The sequence below is a fragment of the Sebastes umbrosus genome, chromosome 17 (genome assembly GCF_015220745.1).
Source record: "Sebastes umbrosus isolate fSebUmb1 chromosome 17, fSebUmb1.pri, whole genome shotgun sequence".
NCBI classification, from domain to species: Eukaryota; Metazoa; Chordata; class Actinopteri; order Perciformes; family Sebastidae; genus Sebastes; species Sebastes umbrosus.
Window position 1 is genome coordinate 18,384,992 of NC_051285.1, and position 20,038 is coordinate 18,405,029.

At 40.3% G+C, this 20,038-nt stretch overlaps 1 protein-coding gene across 2 annotated transcripts; it reads left to right on the forward strand.

Annotated features, from left to right (window-relative positions):
* The first annotated feature begins 4,817 nt into the window (after positions 1-4,817).
* On the forward strand, positions 4,818-18,295 carry inpp5kb (inositol polyphosphate-5-phosphatase Kb). 2 transcript variants are annotated; one of them, XM_037747735.1, is made up of 14 exons: positions 4,818-5,684; positions 7,602-7,653; positions 10,580-10,684; positions 10,803-10,911; positions 12,045-12,161; positions 12,638-12,813; positions 12,922-13,033; positions 13,106-13,215; positions 13,304-13,330; positions 14,804-15,017; positions 15,163-15,300; positions 15,384-15,467; positions 16,850-16,954; positions 17,469-18,295. In XM_037747735.1, exons 2-14 carry the CDS (start codon positions 7,610-7,612, stop codon positions 17,532-17,534), a joined length of 1,407 nt encoding a protein of 468 aa, XP_037603663.1. In that variant the 5' UTR covers positions 4,818-5,684; positions 7,602-7,609; the 3' UTR covers positions 17,535-18,295. The 2 variants fall into 2 exon arrangements, with proteins under 2 accessions (XP_037603663.1, XP_037603664.1); XM_037747736.1 differs by lacking the exon at positions 13,304-13,330 and having other exon boundaries at positions 4,820-5,684.
* Positions 18,296-20,038: the final 1,743 nt, after the last annotated feature.

Genomic DNA, 20,038 nt, shown 5'->3' on the forward strand with positions numbered 1-20,038 from the left:
GATATGTCCTTTAACTCTCACATAAAACAAACCTCAAGGACTGCCTTCTTTTATCTACGTAACATTGCAAAGATCAGACACATCCTGTGTCAAAATGATGCAGAAAAATAAAAATAAAATCCAGAATAGATTTTAAAATCGTCCTCCTCACCTACAAAGTGCTAAACGGTCAGGCCCCATCATATCTTAAAGAGCTCATAGTACCCTACTACCCCACTAGAGCACTGCGCTCACAGAATGCAGGGTTACTTGAGGTTCCTAGAGTCTCCAAAAGTAGAATGGGAGCGAGAGCCTTCAGCTATCAAGCTCCTCTTCTCTGGAACCAGCTCCGAGTTTCAGTCCAGGAGGCAGACACCGTCTCTACATTTAAGAGTAGGCTGAAGACTTTCCTCTTTGATAACGCTTATACTTAAGCTGCTATAGGCCTAGACTGCCGGGGGACTTCCTATGACACACTGAGCTCCCCTCTCCTTCTGTATATACTCATGTCCCATGTCCATGTTGTTACTAACTTCATTCCTCCCCGGGAGTCCTTGTGCCTCCTTGTCTCGCAGCTAACCGTGGAGCGGGGTCACACCTGGAGCGAGGTCATACCTGGAGCGGGGTCACACCGGGAGCGAGGTTTCACCTGGAGCAGGGGTACACTTGGAGCGGGGTTTCACCTGGATCTGGATGTCTCCGGTATTGTGGCTGCATCTGCTACCCCGTCCGGTGCCTGCTTGACACCAACTGCTACCATCATTAATTAACTACGTCTGTACGAGGGACTACCAAGGCTAACGAGGGATTACCAACACTTAGTGACAATGTGGCAGCCTGGAGAATAACACTTCTCGGTCACTGCCAAAGACATCAAGAACTCCCAGCAAGCATGCTGATGCTGCGGGAACCGACGCACGGGCATCGATCACAGGGACGTCCCACACCAACACACGTGGACGTACTGAGGAGAGATGCTGGACAGTGCTGGCGAGCTAGCCAGATGCACTGAGACAGCTGGAAGCTCCACTTGAAAGCCCGTCTAGGGACGACCCAATGACATCAATTCCGATAGTTGTACTATCACTCTTTCCATCCACCACTATTGGTTTTGTGTTATCAGTCCTACTTGTATTAGCTATTACAGCTGCTAGGCTACTATTGTGGCTGCTTCTCTCTCTCTCTCTCTCTCTCTCTCTCTCTCTCTCTCTCTCTCTCTCTATCCCCCCATCCGGTCTCGGCAGATGGCGGCCCGCCCTGCGCCCGGTTCTGCACCAGGTTTCTTCCCAGTAATTGGGGAGTTTTTCCTGGCCACAGTGCGCTTGGTGGATCCTGTTGGGTCTCTAAACTATGGTGTACGGTCATAGACCTGCTCTATATATAAAGCGTCTTGAGATAACTTCTGTTGTGATTTGACGCTATACAAAAATAAATTGATTTGATTTGATTTGATTTGAAACTCTGAGAATATGGAATGAAATCCTGAATATATGGAATGAAATCCTGAATATATTGAATGAAACTCTGAGAATATGGAATGAAATCCTGAGAATGTTGAATGAAATGTGAGAATATTGAATGAAATCCTGAATATATGGAATGCACCCTGAGAATATTGAATAAACGCTGAGAATATTGAACGAAATCCTGAATATATTGAATGAAACTCTGAGAATATGGAATGAAATCCTGAATATATCGAATTAAATCCTGAGAATATTTAATGAAACGCTGAGAATATGGAATGAAATCCTGAATATATGGAATGAAATCTTGAATATATTGGATGAAACTGAGAATATGGAATGAAATCTGACGTCATCAAGGTGCTGCTGCCGTCTTGTGTTTTAGGACATTATCCGTACAGATCTTGGTGCTGCTACGTCTGTCTCACTGTGAGCGAGTCAGCACGAAATCTAGTATCAGCAATCCTAAACAATGAGATAATTAACACCCTGGTGAATGTGTGTACAACGGGACAAAATTATACTGGTAAACATATTCAATACCGTTCTACAGATGAAGAGTTTATTCACTCTTTCATCGAGGAAGACTAATGCACAACTGAACTAGTTCACTAAAGTTGGAAAAAATATTGACGGATTTGAACTGCCCGGATCAATAACTCATAAATGAAATGTTAAAACACCAACGAGGGATCTTTCTAACCGTAGTAAGATAGACAACGAGCTACAAGCTCATTTAAATCACAACAAGCAGCCCTCTCAGCTGGACACATGACATTGGTGATAACACTGTGAGATGAGTGGTCAGGGACTGTCTACAAAGTGAAATGCCGAAAAGAGTTGCTACAAATATATTCAATAACTTCACTATTATACAGTGTAGTGATACCAAAATCACTTCACACATCATCAACGGTCTCTTCTTGGTTACACTACAATGCTTATTTTGGAAAAATGTGCTTTTGCATAATTTTGGTGAATTTATAATGGGAAAAATATTCAATGCACTTTGTGGACGGTCCCTGACCATTGTGGCTTGTATGCAATTGTATAGAGAATTAAACAAGCTGTGGCCTGAGCAAGACACTAACTTTGATCCTCTCTCTATCAATCCATAGAAACAGTATATATATTAGCTACACAGTGCTTCCTAGCCTGTGTAACTCTTGCTGCCGGTCCAGATTTCCCCTAGGTTTGATGCCGGTAACACATACTCACTGTACATAATCATCCAATGACGTCCATCCATTCAGTATTTATTTATTTGCATAGTTTTTATAGTTTACAACTTACAAAACATTTGACTATATGCTAGAGATTTTATTTTAATTTTATTGTTGGTCATTGGTATTACACACTCACCCTTGCCCCATCTGCAGGCGAATGTGTGGCCCACGCATCGGCCTCCACAGCCAAAAACTATGCAGTTTTGTACAGAAATGTTGTGATGACAAGAAGTTCAGAGAAGAAGCAACCCCTATATATTGTTAACTTTATTTAGATATTTCATTTCATTATGGCACAATGGCAGAGGCAAATAGGTAATGGTCAAAGGTTATAATGTCCTGTTTACTAAAATATGTATAGTTTTATGTTAACAAAATAGTCACTGTGCTCCAGATTCTTGCACTCAAGCATATTTCTGAAGATAAGAGTTGTTGCCCCCTCTGACCACAAGAGGGAGTACTATATACCTTTAAGTGAGCGCTTCTGTGAGGAGTACACAACACAAAGGTAGCCTGCATGGCACTGTAGTGTTAAAATAAAGGCTAAACAGAAACATGAAACATAAAGGAAGAAAACAATAACTTTCTTAATAACTAGTCTTTATTCAAACAATGTCATATCCATAACTCTGAGTTTTCCCCTAATTGTCTAAACAATATGGTCCTAAACAGTAGGAATTGTATGAAATTGCTTATGACTATGAAGTTGATAAACTTGTGAATCCAAAAGCCCCTATTTCATTTATATGTAATGTGAGTAGTCATATCACTCTCACACAACTTTACACCCAGAAACTAACTTGGTTATAGTTTGTCTGGACACATTGAAGGGGATGTTCTGAGCCGTTATTTGACACAGCCATATATTTGAGTGGTCATTGTAATCTAGTTTCAAAATTGTGAGAAAATGTATGATATTGTAGCGTATCTGTATTTTATATATTTGTATTTTATATCAATTTATGTATCTACAGTATATGTGTATATGTCTATGTATGTAAAAATATATTGAACATCTTGTAGGCTATGTAACTAACATGACACTTGCATAAGGCTATTTAAAGGTGTAGTTGAGTAACTGATGCAGGATAATATAACTAATCTTGAAACATCCTATTGTACTTTTTGTGTCAACTTATAAGCAGTAGTGGGTAGAAATGGAGTAAATATGATTAAAAAAAGTTATTTTTATAAAACAGTCACTATATCCTGACAGTAGTGCATGAGACATAATCTGAAAAAAACATGTGCCTTTGTGTCCTCCGGTGCTCCTAATGGTATCTGAGACATTTCATAGATCTGACAAAAACAACCAATCGATTAGATAATCGATAGATTTTTTAAAGCCTGAAAATAGGGCCATGAGGAGGTGCAGAAGTCCCAATGTCCAATGATGCCAAAAATATTGTGCCTACTGCTACTTTAAAGGGACTATTTGTAACTTTTTAAGCGTATAAATGTAGCGGGTCGCCACACATGCGCGTTCGCATATGCGCGCTCGCGTGTGGCTGGAGCCTCGTCTCCGCTGCCTGCTCTCCTTCACTCAGAATGCGCGCGCGTCCTCGCTGTCTCGCTCCACCTCTAGACGTGAAGGCGCGCTCACTCCACACTGCAGAAGAGTTAGTTTAGCTCTGAGAATATCTAGTGAATGCACAGGGGATGTTTGTGCAGAAATAAATGCTGCAGTTCCTCCAGACCAACAGAGCTTTCCCGTGTCTTGTGAAGTGACGGAGCTCTTCAGAGAGTTACGTTACCCTCTCGTTACCGACCGGGTGCCGGTGTCTCCTCTGCTCTCTCCGGCTGCGGGCGGAGAGAGCAGGGAGACACGCTGCAGAGCCCCGCTGCTTCAGCCTGCACTTAGGCAGGAAAAGCCAACACTAGGATCAGATCTAAATCATGTTCATGGAGAGACCTTCGTCTGGTCAGCTAACATTACTGCCAAGCAGCTGAAATATAGAGTGATATTGTGCTTTTAGCTGACGTGTGTCGCCTCACTGTTTTGAGCGATGCTCGTTCAGGTATTTTTAGAGCGAGCAAGCACGAGCCCGACGCTGACTTTCGTTGATTTCACGGCCACAGGTGTCGCTGTTAAGAAGCATTTCTGAAAGTTACAAATAGTCACTTTAAGTGAAAAGATTGCTTAACAAAGTAATATTTTGAGGAACACAGATTTTAAACCTGGCTTGGGGCCCTTCTGTATGGAGTTTGCATGTTGTGTTAGCGTGGGTTTTCTCCGGGTTCTCCGGCTTCTTCCCACAGTCCAAAGACATGCAAGATAGGTTAATTGTTGACTCTAAATTGCCCGTAGGTGTGAATGTGAGTGTAAATGGTTGTGTTTCTCCATGTATCAGCCCTGTGATAGTCTGGCGACCTGTACATGGTGTACCCCGCCTTAGCCAAATGTCAACTGGGATCAGCTCCAACCCCCCCGCAAACCTGAATAGGATAAGCGTTTACAGATATGGATGGATATACTGTATATATATAGTAGCCTACTTTTAATTTTGGTACTTAAGTATATTTTGATGCTAATACCTTTGTACTTTTACTTGTCCTTTCAGAGAAATTACAGTTTTTACTGCACTTTGATTGAAATAGCACACAAGCAGAGCACCCTACACATTCCATACTGTTAAGAAAGTGAAGGATTAATTATGAACATACAAAGAGGGCTTCAGTGCAACAAATACCATGCGTCATGGTTACACTCAATAAACAGACATGTCCATTCATGAATAACATAATACTTTCTCACCGGGCTGTTAACCAACCTGGGATAATAGCTTGATCCGATGTTACGCTTTAAGTCCAGAGCAGGTTGTGTGTGGGAGCTTGAAGGGCAGCAGCTGAGAACAAAGCTAGGGAACCAAAAAGAGAACAAACAGTCAAACAACGGGACTCACCGTAGGAAAGCAGATCCAGTCTCTCGACTCCCCTTTGGAGACCTTCGTCGTCTGTGCGCACGGGGTCTGCGGCTTTTTCCGGACACCACAAGAAAGACACACGGAGAAAGGTATACTGTACTGAATGAATGATGGTGTTTTTGTTTTCATTCAAGGATATTATCATGTTATTGGTAATTTTCATGAAGTTAAAGGAGACTGTGTAAGAGGCAAATGTGTTTTCTTGTTTCTGTCTAAGTAGAAAACTGATATTCTCAAAGGTCTCAAACACAGGTAGAAGTGTCCTATAGGGCCAAAATGGGTTGAATATGGTTACACTCGCTGGACCCTTTCATTATTTAGAAAATCTTAAAACACTAGTGTGTGTAAAATTGGTTTTGAAAAAATCTAGTTTTTCAGATTTTTAGAGTTGTCAATTTGGTTACATTCAATATTCCTCTGCAATCCTTCCACTCTCAGATGCCTGTGTGGTATTACAAAAATCCAGTCTCTAATAATCTGTGTAGCTGTGTACGTGTGTGTTTGTGTGCGTTTATGTTTTAATTATATTGTTTAGACAAATACCGATTCACATGAGTTACAGGATTGACCTTATAGGGACCAAAATTAAGACAAGTTAGCACAAACGTTAGGGCAGGTCAGGTTTGGACGGAAAGCAGTTGTGGTTTAAGCTACACTAATCAATATTTTCAAATTAACAATGGATCAAATGACTACATGTAATGTGAGAGGAGCTATCGGAGTCATAATTACTGAGGACACTCAGAGAGCACAGACCTCCGCCAAGGCTGTTTCCATAACTGAAAAATAATGTGTGTTCTCCCTGTGATTTAGATTCACTCCCAATTTAATAGGTTCTTCCTTAGCCCATGCTGCATGCTTCCACCAAGTTTCATGAAAATCAAGCCTGTAGTTTTTCCGTAATCCTGCTGACAAACAGACAAACTGAAATGAAAACGTAGCCTCCTTGGCGGAGGTAATTAACACCTGACTACAGTTTCCCTCAGCTCTTAGCGTTTTAGCATGTTTCAGCTCAATATTTTCGTTTTTACGGCTCACGTCTTTACTGTTTTGGTACTGTCGGTTGGTAAACCAACTGTACACTACCTGCCCAGCACCAAACAGAAAATCAAAGTTAGCTAGCTGGCGCACATAGCGGAACATTTAGGAGCTAAAGAGCTAGATATTTCCCTCAGGAGTTGGTGGAAACTGAAACTGAGCTAAAAAGTGATTGGACATTTGTCTGGTGATGAGAAAGCACAACTCAAAATTATATATTTATATTAGTTGCAATTAGCCAACTAGTTTGCTAACATGTTAGCCATAAGGTGATAACATTTCATCGTGTTTTCTTCTTGTTTTGCTAACCCCAAATGGACAAAAATTCGAATGCAGGTCAACACAGTGTCCTCATAAATGACAAGAACAAGTGTGTCTATTACAGACTAATCACAAACGATGAATACTTTAGTTTAGTTTAGTTTAGTTTAGTTAGACAATTAGCCAGTAACTGTAAAACGATACAGTATATACAGAGTTCAGAGGTCTCAAAACACTGCTTTCCTGCTTTGGCCTTCAATGCTAGGCTCGTCAACCACAAGCTCCTTTTGTACACAGTCTACCTGAATGAATGCTAAACTCTTACTCTGAAATGTTCCTGCAGTATGTGTCATTAGCTCACTATCAATAAGACTTTACCCACTAAACTATTTCACTGCCAGATATTCACCATAAGGGTGTATACAAATCTAATCATTTTATATATATCACAATCTTTTGATCAGGTTTTACAAAATGGCACCTAGATTAAGCGTTTCTGTTTTTACACGTGACCTTCAGGGCACTGCCACTTTAACGTGGATGAAGCTAACCGTGATTTGACATGATTACAAAGCCATTTCAGAAATGACTTTCAGGCATCCCTGTCAGGTCTGTTTTATTGGATGATGGTCTGTGCTCCCGGTGAACTGGCTGTCAGAGAGGCAAACATTTTATCTTGGCGTACATGTGTTTGTGTGTTCCTACAGGGGAGGAAATGAGCACTGGAAGATTTCGAAGTGGTGGGAGAGACAAATGCAGGTAAGATCAGAATCCCATAAGAACCAAATCCTCTTCTTTGTCCTCTAACGGTCTCGCCAGGGTAAAGAACAGGAAGGAACAATGGTGATGAAAGTCATTGCGGGAGAAGGCACCGACTTCAGGGTGTATGTAGAGACCAAGAGAGTTCAGAAAAAGAAGGTATGACCCACCTGTGCAGTATCTGAATTGCCAAACCTTCATAAGTAGCTTTGAGGCTACAGGTTCTGAGTCTTTGCAGAGCTCTGTGATAAAACTTAAATAGCCTCCCATTCATCATTTCTCACTGGATCGGCAAACCCCCGAGGTTATCCACTTAACACTTCTTCTTGCGAAAGAATGTGCTTTAAGTCTCTGCATGTGACACTGTTACATGAAGTGGCAGGGAGAACTGGGGCACTCAAGATTAGCATTTTTTTATTTTGTAAGGGGCAAATCTCTTCTGGTTGTTTCTTTCCTATTGTCCGCCACAGCTCTCCGAAATTAAAACGCTGTTGACTTTCTGCCATGATTTATTGTTTGAACTCTGCCACTATACCAGTGACTCCATCAGAAATGATTTCATATGAGTAGTTATAGATTATATTTAGTCGTTGTAAAGGTGTTTGTCAGTTAGATTCAGGATTTATATGTAATCCCCAAAATAATTCAATATAATTAATTTCCATTGTTTTGGGAATACTTTACCCACATGACAACAATCAACACAATATCTATATCAAATTTTATTTTAATATTATTACCATGATTTTATATAAATCATTACAGGTACAGTATTATTCTGTCCATAGTTTCAGAGTCAGTGATCCAAATAGGAAAGACTTTTTTCTGTAAATAAGTGTAAAGGGTTAAAAAAATTCTGAAGAGAACATATGAGGATTTATATTCCAAAATGTCAAGCAATTATTGGGAAAAATCTTTGTTATTGTATTATATATAGTTCGGGATCTCTAAATTATTGAAGCCCACGTGTGTTATTATTTTTTTTGTCTACTGTTGGTTTTAAATATTATTTGATTTATTTTTATTTTATTCTTTTGGTTTTAATTCATGTCTTAATTTTTACTGGTTGGTTGCTGATCTTAATTATTTAAATTTGTATTCCTACTTATAAATGGTTTTAATTCATGCGTATCATTTATGTGTCTGTTTTAGTTTGTGTTAACTTATGTCAAATGTTTTATCTTCACACTAGCAATACAGTGTTTGTAGTTGCAACTGCTGTGGTTGCTCATGTGTTGTCCACCTGAAATAAAATGTGCTTATAAATAAAGTTATTGCTAATTCTGGAACTAAACTTTTCATCTATAGTTGAAAATATCATCTCACACATTCATGGTTTTGAAGCCTTTAAACCATTCAAGAATTACGCAAAATGCTTTGGAGTTGCTTCATGAATTATGTGCTTCCAAATCTATTATGCAAGCTGTTCACTATTATGTGCTGTAACACTTGTTCATTTTAATTATTTGAGCTTTTGTTCTTAGAAAAAAATGTCAGAGCTTACAAAACTGCATTCAACCCCCCACCTCTCTCTGGGTTTACAAAGATAACCTTTCACCTATATGAGGAGAGGCTGGATTGAGGCCAAAAGAAGCTAATGCGCTGTTGTCCCCTCACTAATGCATGACTGTAATTGCGGAGTTACAGGCATTGTTCAGTGTACTCAGCTTGATAGAAAGAGCGCTGGTAATAAACCTCTTAGGGATCTGAAGGGTTACTCAAGTCTTGCAACACGACTCACAATGATGGAGGATCAGACTTCAGTCCTCCTCTTCTGCTCTCTGTGACTACACACACACACACACAGACAAACACACATATGTTCACATGCCGTCTCCTGCCTGCGATTATCGTCCAAATCTGACTCCCTCTTGCCCACATTCCTGAGTCAACCCCACTGCTTTGTCAGTCGTTGCTCCGTTGCTGCATGACCACTCGGGACTCTGCCACGGAGAGGGCTGCACCGGTGCACACAAACTTCACCCTGGGCTTTTTCATCCTGGCCAGTTTGGACGTCCAAAATCAGAGGCTGCCTGAAGACAGATTTGAGAATTCGTTCATGTTACATCCAGTGGCTTGAGCAGAGTGGGCCGCATCAAATGGTTGCAATCAAAACAACCAAAGACGTCTGAGGAGAAATCAAGCCAAAGGAATTTCTCCCACTGGATTTTGCTTGTTTGCCCTGGAAGGACAGCACCTTCATTTTCTATTTAAGTAATCACAAATAACCTTCCTGACCTTTAGGACAAACAGGTAACACAACCAACACCAAGATGGACCCCTTTACAGACTGTCCACGTGTGCGCTCAGACAGCATGAGCAGCTCAGTTTCTCAGGGCTCGAGGTCCAAGGTGCTCCTCCGCCAGCGTCTGTCTCAGCTGCTGACCTGCATAGAAGACATGAGCTCTGACGACGAAGCCAGCGAAGAAGTGTCCCGCACACTGGACGAAGCGTTTCAGCTCTGCGGGCGCTTCATTCCCACAGACACATTCAGGTTGACATGCGCACAACGCTTATTCACGCATTCACACAAGGTTACACAGATACACAAGCAGGAAGTGCTTGAGTTTATCTGGATTTCTTTATGGTTTGACACTTCTTAAGATTAAAGAAAATGTGCATATTGAAAAATTAAATATGTTATTGATAATATTCTGTATTTTTGCTTTAATATTTTAAGACACAAATAATACTGTATTATATATTGTTGAAATGAATAACTGGGAATGAAAGTAGACATAGAAATAAAGTATAATTAAAATGGTTTGTTTTCCAGTATTATCATTTGTAATATTACATTTAATAACTATAACTCTTAGACTATTTACAACAAGGCAAATGTAGCAATGCAACTTATATTTGTCAGTATTTTCTATTTTTTTCCATCACTTTGGTCAATTCTTGTCATAATCAAACACTGTGACAGGCTGCACATGGTGACCTGGAACGTGGCCACAGCGGAGCCCCCTGAAGACGTCACCTCTTTGCTGCAGCTAGATGTCCAGCCCCCCACAGACCTCTATGTGATTGGGTGAGAAATAACAATATGGAAACTTGGAATTTAAAACTTAGGGCAAAACTGAAGGACAAAAGTGTCTCTTGTACATCAGTGTGTTTTTTTTTCATTTGTTTGTGTTGGTGTGTGTCAGCCTGCAGGAGGTGAACGCCACCCCAGTGAGGTTCATCTCTGACCTGTTAGTGGAGGACTCGTGGAGCCACGTCTTCATGGACACACTGGCACCCAGAGGCTTCGTCAAGGTGAGAGAGGATGGAGGAAGAAAAGACATAAACAGAAGTTACACATTTGGGTCCACTAAAGCTGGAGTAGGCAGATTGGAACAAATATGATTAAAAAAAGTTATTTTTATAAAACTGTCACTATATCCTGACAGTAGTGCATGAGACAGGTAATCTGAAAAAAAATATGTGCTTCTGTGTCCTCCGGTACTCCTAAAGGCATCTGCAAGATTTCACAGACCGGAGGAAAACAACCAATCAGAGCCGAGCTGGAGCCTGCTGTCTCTGAGCAGCTGTCAATCACTCGCAAACTCAAACGGTCAAACTAGGCAGCGCTGATCAAATATGAATAAATATTCTGTTACTGTAATGTCTATTTCTCGCCTCAAATGTTTTCAGAAACATCTTGTGTAGTTGTAGTTGTAGTGTACTGTTTAGCTGTGAAAGACACGGGAGCCATGTTGAGATCAGTTGAGGAAATACCAAGCACCGCCCACCAGCCATAGCAAACTTGCAAAGCTGTTTCTGAAAACATTTGAGGAGAGAAAAAGGCATTATAGTAACAGAATATTGATTCATATTTGATCAGCGCTGCTTAGTTTGACCGTTTGATTGGAGCTTGCAAGTGATTGACAGCTGCCTCCTGAATGAACAGCCAATAGGAACGCTCTCACTGAAATGACCTGTGATTGGCCAATGTCTCCCGTCACGGGCTAGATTTTTTAAAGCCTGAAAACAGAGCCATGAGGAGGTACAGAAGTCTAGTTTTCACTCAGAGAACTTGAATTACAATATGCTGACAGGTTATTATGAAATTTTTGCCCAACGATGCCAAAAATATTCTGCCTACTGTTGCTTTAAGCTGGTATGAATAATAGTGTCTTGAAGGCTGTTTTTTGTCTCTGAAAACTTAAATATCCACGGGGATAAGTAGCTTAAAAATCCTCAAATACTCACTTACTTTGTGAGACTGGTAGCATTTTGTTTCATTTGATTTGACCTTTATTGGAAAATATTTTTCTTTAAGCTGCATAATTACATATTCTCATATAATACAGGAGAAATAAAAGGAAAGCTATTTTAAAGAAAAAAAGAAAGTGAACAGATTAAATTTTAAAAAATGATTAATAAAATTGGTCTCTATTTCTGTCTAGGTCACATCATTGAGGATGCAGGGTTTGCTGCTGCTGGTTTTTGCCAAACAAATCCATCTCCCCTACATCAGAAACATCCAGACCACCTACACTCGTACTGGCATCTTTGGCTACTGGGTAGATTATCACAGTGGGAGCGCTGGTTAGCCCTGAACCTTATAGACGACAATACTGTAACACTCTGCACACCAGGAATTCCATTGGCATCAGATTAAACACATTATGAAAGGCTTATTGTGTTTGTTTAGTGAGATGTGCAACAGCTTTGAATGAATGAAATCACAAACAAAGAACAGTAAAACTGGTGTGGTAACACTTGCAAGACAAATGGTCTAATGTTAGTTAAAGGAAAAACATCATCTGGCTGAATAAAGGCCAAACTTTTTCTATTCATAGTAGTAAAAAAAGGGAAGGGGGTTAGACAACAGTATATTTCACTTTCTTGTAAATACTGCAGTAAAATGAATATGTATTTTTGCTGCATATATTATTCCTAAAAGACAAAAATATCACTTTATACTTATTGTGTGAATCTTCAGAAGTCCATCTTTCACTTCAAATGCGATATTCCTTCCCCTCTGTTTATCTGTCAGGGTAATAAAGGAGGAGTGACCGTGCGTTTTTCCTTCTATGGCCACATGGTGTGCTTCCTCAACTGCCACCTAGCAGCTCACGTGAACTACGCTCTGCAGCGTGTCGATGAGATTGAGTACATCCTGGAGACACAAGACTTTGACATCGATGACACCCCACATATCCGGGATCACAAGTCAGTGCACCGACATCAAGGCCCACAAACACACACACAAACTGTGAAACATATGCACAGAAGGTCGTTGTTAAGTAGATAAAATGAGGCTCTATCCCTCTCACGAAGGGTGGTGTTCTGGTTTGGCGACCTGAACTTCCGTATTGCAGACCACGGCTTGCACTTCCTTCGCTCGTCCATCAACAGCGGGCGCCTTAACCTGCTGTGGGACAAAGACCAGGTGATGAGCCGGAATAAGCACACACACACACACACACACACACTCTTGCTAATTTATTTCATGTTCCTGCAGCTCACCATGATGAAGAAGAAGGAACCTTTCCTGCAGGAATTTGAGGAAGGGCCATTAAATTTTAAACCGACCTACAAGTTTGACCGTAACTCTGTAACCTATGATACCAGGTAAGGTGTGCCGCAAACGGATTTATAACACAAAAATACTCAACACATTTCTCATCTGTGCTCTTGTTTCCATTTTAATTTTGCACAGCACACCGAAGACATGGTTGGGTTTTAAGTAAGATGCATTCCACGTTTTTGTGTTGCATGCCCCACATTCCTTTATTTCTTAGCCATCTGTCTTTTTCCTGACGTTTATGTGTCTCTTAACGACACATGTAACCCCTGAGACACACTAAACAGGAACCCAAAGCAGCCAGAGCAGTAAACCCTGATGCATAGATGATATTGGGAGCAGCTCTTTCCGTGAAGCCTATCCGTCCCTGACACAAACACCATGTATGTGTCTCTCTCAGAAAGAGCACTGTGGCACTGCCCCTAACCATGTACAGACCCAGGCCCCTGCAGCGCTGCAGCACCACCCTCTTCTTCCTCCTCACCTCCCTCACCTGGGGGCTGCTCTCTGTGTGGTTGGGGGCCTGGCACAGAGAGCTAGACCCACTGAGGTGGGTTTCTCCATAGATATACATCAGACCAGCAATACGTCATCCAGAGTAGGCTTGCGTGACCACGTCCCCTTTTGGGGAAAACAATCCCACGTCCCTCATAGACGGTATCAGTGTAAAAAGAAGAAGTTGAAACATGTCTCCAAACTTCTACTTTAAAAAAAACGGTAATAGTAATAATGCTATGAGTTGCTGTGTAGTTGGTTGCACCAACAATAAATCCAAAAATGTTGATCTCCAATTTGTTCCCCTGCCGTGTCACATCATCACCGAGGCTGGGTTCCCTTTTGGAGGAAAGAAACTTGCTGTCACTGGAGAGAAAATGACAAAAAGCTGTTGGGTAGCGGGTACTCAAGGCTTTCACACTGAGATTTGAGGCACATACGATACATGAATACTCACTGTCAGCATGGTAAATGGCTAACTGATGCTGGTGACAGTGACTAGCATGGCTAGCTAACGTTAGCTTGAGTGGGAGGCTGTTGCAGTAATACAGTCATACATTAACGTCATAGTGGCCTTGACTTTTTGCGAAGTACCCATATGTGCCGGTCTGATATATACCCTGTAGGAATAAGAGCGGGCCCCATACTATGAAATAGGCAATGAAGGTTTAATGCAATCACAAAATAACTGGAGACACTGATATAAATCACAAGACACAAAGGGGTTTAGTAAACATATTAACCTTGATGAATTTCAGACGTGTTCTGCAAATTCATTACACCTGAGACAACTTCCTCCTGCACCCAGCACCCCACTGTTTGCTCTTGCATAATGCATGTGTTGCTTTTTATAGTGAATGTGCATATACATAAGCTGTACCATGTCAAATGGTACACTGCTGACATCCATTATTTTTCCACAGCATGCTACACTGTAGGTATAGCTCTGCACTGCATATGTGTGTATGTGTGGTTTGTGTTCTTTAACAGCATTATTTCCAACATTTTGTATAAGAATAGCACTTGTTTGTTAGGTTGACACAAATGGAAATGTGACTGGTAAGCATTACAAACAGATAATTCAACTCATTCTCAAATTGGAAACCGTGTGATCACCACGGTTTCCTTTGCTTTGCTTAGTGGCAAGAAGAGGAAAATGGCCTGGACGGATCGGATCCTCTGGCGCATCAAACCCCAAACCATGCCATCAGAGGACGATGATGAGAAGGCATCGACTTCTACTGACGATGGACTCGATGAGTATCCACTCCTGGTCACTCAGGACAAGTACACCAGTGACATGAGCTACGGAGTCAGTGACCACAAGCCTGTCATTGCAACCTTCAGTGTGGAGGTGAGAGCAGGCTCACTGTAGGACGCTAGGACTGTTAATCAAGACATATAAGTCTGATTCTTTACTTCCGATACAACCACTAATGCAGAGTTTTTTTCTGCATTATTATTAAAGCTCCTTCTCTTTCGTCTTTTCTTTACTGCAGCTGAGGAAGTGCTTTGACACACCACTGGTGCACGTATCTCCCCTGGGTGTATGGAGCGCCGACCATGATGCACTTCTTAACTACACCATCCAAGAGGACTTCATGTCCTCCACGTGGGACTGGATCGGCCTGTATAAGGTACTGGGACAGACATAGAGGGCAAAACAAACAAACAAAATAATACAAGAAAGATTTGAACTCTTGGGGCTGTTCTCCTGCAGGTGGGATTCAAGAGTGCCTTCGATTATGAGACCTTCGTTTGGGTTAGAGAGGACGAGTTGTCAGAGACAAATGAAGTCATACAGGTGAAGTACAAGTGTGACATTTGTATAATGTTTGGACAAATACTATATGAATGTTTGCCTCTTTAAAGGGGACCTATTATGCTTTTGGGCTTTTTCCCTTTCCTTTAAGCTGGGCATAAACTGTACGATTTTAGCCCTCTTTGGCCTGAATTTTGAGCCGCAGGACTCATTTTGGAGTCGGACCAAATTTCAGCTTCTTTGGGCGATGTTTGCCTTGCAATGTACAGGGGTGACCGAGGACTGATTAACTCCTCCTGATTGGCCGTCGGATGAATTTCTGACATGTCCGAAATTTTGACCGTCCACAGGCTCTCACACAGTTGAAGTAGCGCCTCGAACCGATTCCTTAACGTCAGTGCCTCTTTTTTTTACTGTTTTTACAGTAATCAGAGCGTAGCTATCAAGATAACAATCTACAATAGATATAGTAAACATAGCCAGCTTACCTCCAATTCTCTCTGCAAAATGGACAGGCCAAACTGTCCACATCTTCCTAGCCACCTGCGAGTCCATATACGCCGGCACCTCTTTTTTAGACGTTTCAGCAGACAGGATGGCACAGATGATCAAGGCATTGTGACCCGTACAGATCTCTGCTAGCAAACAAACTTTACCAGCCTCTGAGGTTCCAAACAAATCTTTATTGATAACTGTCAACAGCCAGAACAGCCCGCAGGGGCCAACGGTACGTGTTTTTTTTTCTATTTTACACGTACAGTGTGAGCACTCAGGTCGTGGCTGACAATCAGACGCACAGTGTGAGCACATAAATCATGAGCTTTGGCTTTACATCGCAAACAATTTACTCGTACATTAGGGGTAGGAATTACACAACAGCATTTCTAAAATCTTACAGTGTATGCCCAGCTTAAGTGTGTTATAGAGTTTTTTGTGCATGTAAAAGGTCTACTAAGTAACTAAGCCCAAAGTCCACGCCAAAGGGAGTTACTCTCCCCCACAGAAACACTGCTCCTGAACTGCCTGAAACACCTTGCTTGAAGTCCCGTCTTTTCTTCTGTAACGTGGTGATGTCACCAAGTAACACATTTGCATAATACCTGCCTAGCGGCTGGTTTGGCACACCCTCAAACAAAACCAGTTAGAGCAGAGTCCAAAGAGATTGGTTCGGTTGACCAATCACAACAGAGTGGGCCAGCTGACCAATCAGAGCAGACTGGGCTTTTTGGGAGGAGGGGGACAGGAGCGTTTCAGACAGAGGGTGAAAAGAGGTGCTGCCTCAGCCGGTATGAGAAAAAGAAAGCGTTTTTTGAACATTGAAGCATGTAAACATGTTCCAGTAGAAAGCCCAAATACAAGTATGCACCTGAAAATAAGCTTAATAGGTCCTTTTTAATATGCATGTGTGTGTGTTTTGGTTGCAGGTATCTGTGGATAAGGACGAGATCCCTCTGCTAGGTGGACATTATGTTTTGGGTTACTACAGTACAAACATGCAAAGCATAGTCGGCCTCAGTGCTAACTTTCAGGTGAGTGTACCACTATCACATCTCTAGTTTGCTTTATTATACTGTATGTCATGTTATTATCATTTGTTTACTTAGAAGAGGATTGTGCCATTTATGCCCTGAGACACCTCAGTCTATGCTCATTGCCATTACCTAAGACACTTCAGTCTATGCTCATTACCATCAAATGTTGTAGGTATTGCCAGAAATAAAAGAAAAGGTTTGACTAACACTGAAATCTGTGATGCAAAAAAATTGTACAAAGCAGTTTCTGTGAGTAATTGTTAAAAAAATAACATACAACTAAATAATTTACCCTCACTGTTTCATGCCAATCTTCAGTATATTTCCGACAATGTCAACAAAAACTGAAAATTACAAACTTCGTAAAGGCAGAATTTATGCAGAGCAGTTTGTACAGATGTACATAATTAGGTGGCCACTGAGTGTATATTTGCAGTAGAAACCGTGCATGGCAGTTTAGACTGTTTGGACTGTTTAGTTTAAGGATCTCATCTTTGTTTCAATCTTGCAGATCCTGGAGTCAAAGCGTGCCGTCATGGAAGGTCTCGTTCCTGAAAACATCAATGGACTCAACTAATAAGAACAAATTCACCGCAGTGCCAGATCGTATTCCTCCCCCCTGGAAATTTACACAGAATTGATTCAGTCTTCTAATTGCCCCCAAGATCAACTCAACTGGATACACTGATTCAGGCATTCAATATTGGCCACCATACTGTGCTATCACGCGGACCTGAAATTACATTTTTTTTTTTTTCAACTTTGCCTTCAAGGAGTTCACCTTAAGTGAGATTCACTCTTGCTGGAACAGTTTCTCCACAAATATGGTTTTTCGCTGTAATGAAAAGAAAAGGATAAGTAATGTTTTTTTGTGATTGTAGTGCAGGTCAATATAGTCCTTGGTCAAATTGTATTTGAAAATATATGTTTATGTTTTGTTTTGGTCTACATTAGTGCCAGTGCAAAGTTGTACAATAAGTGTGAGAAAGATCTACCAATCATAGGGAACTGTTGTATAGAAAATAGGGCTGCCAAAGTAAACGTGATAACGCGTTAACACAAATTTGTTTTAAAGTAATTTCTTTAACAAATTAACGCAACTTGCATTTTTTAGGTCGTATGTATCATATGAAACTGGAAAACCTAAGGAATCCATTAGTACCAACCATGTCATACTAGCTTGTCGTGAAGGAGGATAAATAACGTTCAAAACTTACGCTAGAATAGGTGAGGAAAAACTGGCATGGCCATTTTAAAAGGGGTCCCTTGACCTCTGACCACTAGATATGTGAATATAAATGGGTTCTATGGGTACCCACGAGTCTCCCCTTTACAGATATGCCCACTTTATGTTAATCACATGCAGTTTTGGGGCAAGTCATTGTCAAGTCAGCACACTGACACACTGACAGCTGTTGTTGCCTATTGGGCTTGAGTTTGCCATGTTATGATTAGAGCATATTTGTTATGCTAAATGCAGTACCTGTGAGGGTTTCTGGACAATATTTGTCATTGTTTTGTGCTGTTAATTGATTACCAATTATAAATTTATATAAATTTTGAACAGTTAAAAAATGTGTGATTAATTTGTGATTAATCGTGATTGACTATATGCAATCATGCGATTAATCGCAATTAAATATTTTAATCGATTGACAGCCCTAATAGAAAATGATATGTTGATGCAGGCTGTTGTGCTGTCTTAATGCAGAAAGATGCATCTAGTAATTGAGTTTTTAATATTCTTGCTATGGATTATTGTACTCACGTGTCTTCGGGTGAAATGATAAAGATGGGAGAAAGATATATGAAATATAATGTACACATTAATTCCTCTAAGAACATTTAATGTTAGATTTGGATGCTGATGTGGACTTCTGCACTGAGGTGTTTTGAGAAATATTGCTTTATAACAAATATGTGTAATGTATATGAGATCATATATGTTTATCATGACAGACTTTAAGTCAGAGAACAGAATCATGAGATTATATTTTAAATTAATTATTTATCTATCTTGCTCTAAACCTCTTAACTGTAGTTTCTCACATTGCCTTTTCTATCCAAATGCAAATATTATGATTGTTGTCAAAGAATAACAAACTGTCAAAATTGTTAAAGTGAAATTGTGTCTAATTGATTGATTGATCAGCATGTATGATGTGTATTGGGATTATGTGTTTCATTTTGGTAATGGCATATGAAGTACAGGTTGTTGGTTAGAGAGTTGCTGGAAAAAAAGCCTTTCAAGTTCATCTGTGATCACAGCGCTGGACTTCTGTTTTCCTCTTGATGAAAATGTGTTAAACCCCCCCAAAATGTTTGAGGTCTAATTAAAGCTGAAAATTAGCAGCTGACTTTGAGAGTTCATTGGCATATTACATAAGAATGAATTAATTTGTGATTGTATTCATGAAAATAATCCGACCTGATATCGCCTCCAAGGTTAATAACTAATCACTGGGATAATAGTGACTTCTACGTCAGGTAAATTACCTATAATTCATGCCTGTAACATATAACTCAAATTTCTAGCAAGTGCTAGTATACTACGACATCACACTATCCTGCATACCCCACAATCAACACAACTGTGATTTGGGTTTCTCTTTCAGCTAGAATCGATACACTCTTTGCGGAGGTAGATCGTATTCAGAAGTATTTAAAAACATATAAGGGGCATTTGGGTGCTTAAGTGAGTTGCAGCTAGATCCAATCCAACAGAACCATCCATCCATTTGCAAGTCATTAATCATTTTATCTTACCATCTATGCTGCTACACTGGGATAAGCCAATACTGTTATAAAGGAACTCAAAATATGTCAGGTTCATATGGGAAGTAATAGGCAGGTATGACTTTATGGTCCTACGTTGATGGTGTGCGTGTGTGTAAGAATAGAATAGAACAGAAAAATGTAAATGTAACAGTATATGTTCTTTATTCAGTTTATTTAGAAACCATAATATTAATAATAATAATAATAATAATATTAATTCATCATAATTATCATTATCATTATTATTTTTATAAATATTTTATCATATTTATAAAAACTTATTTCAACCAAAGACACATGGGT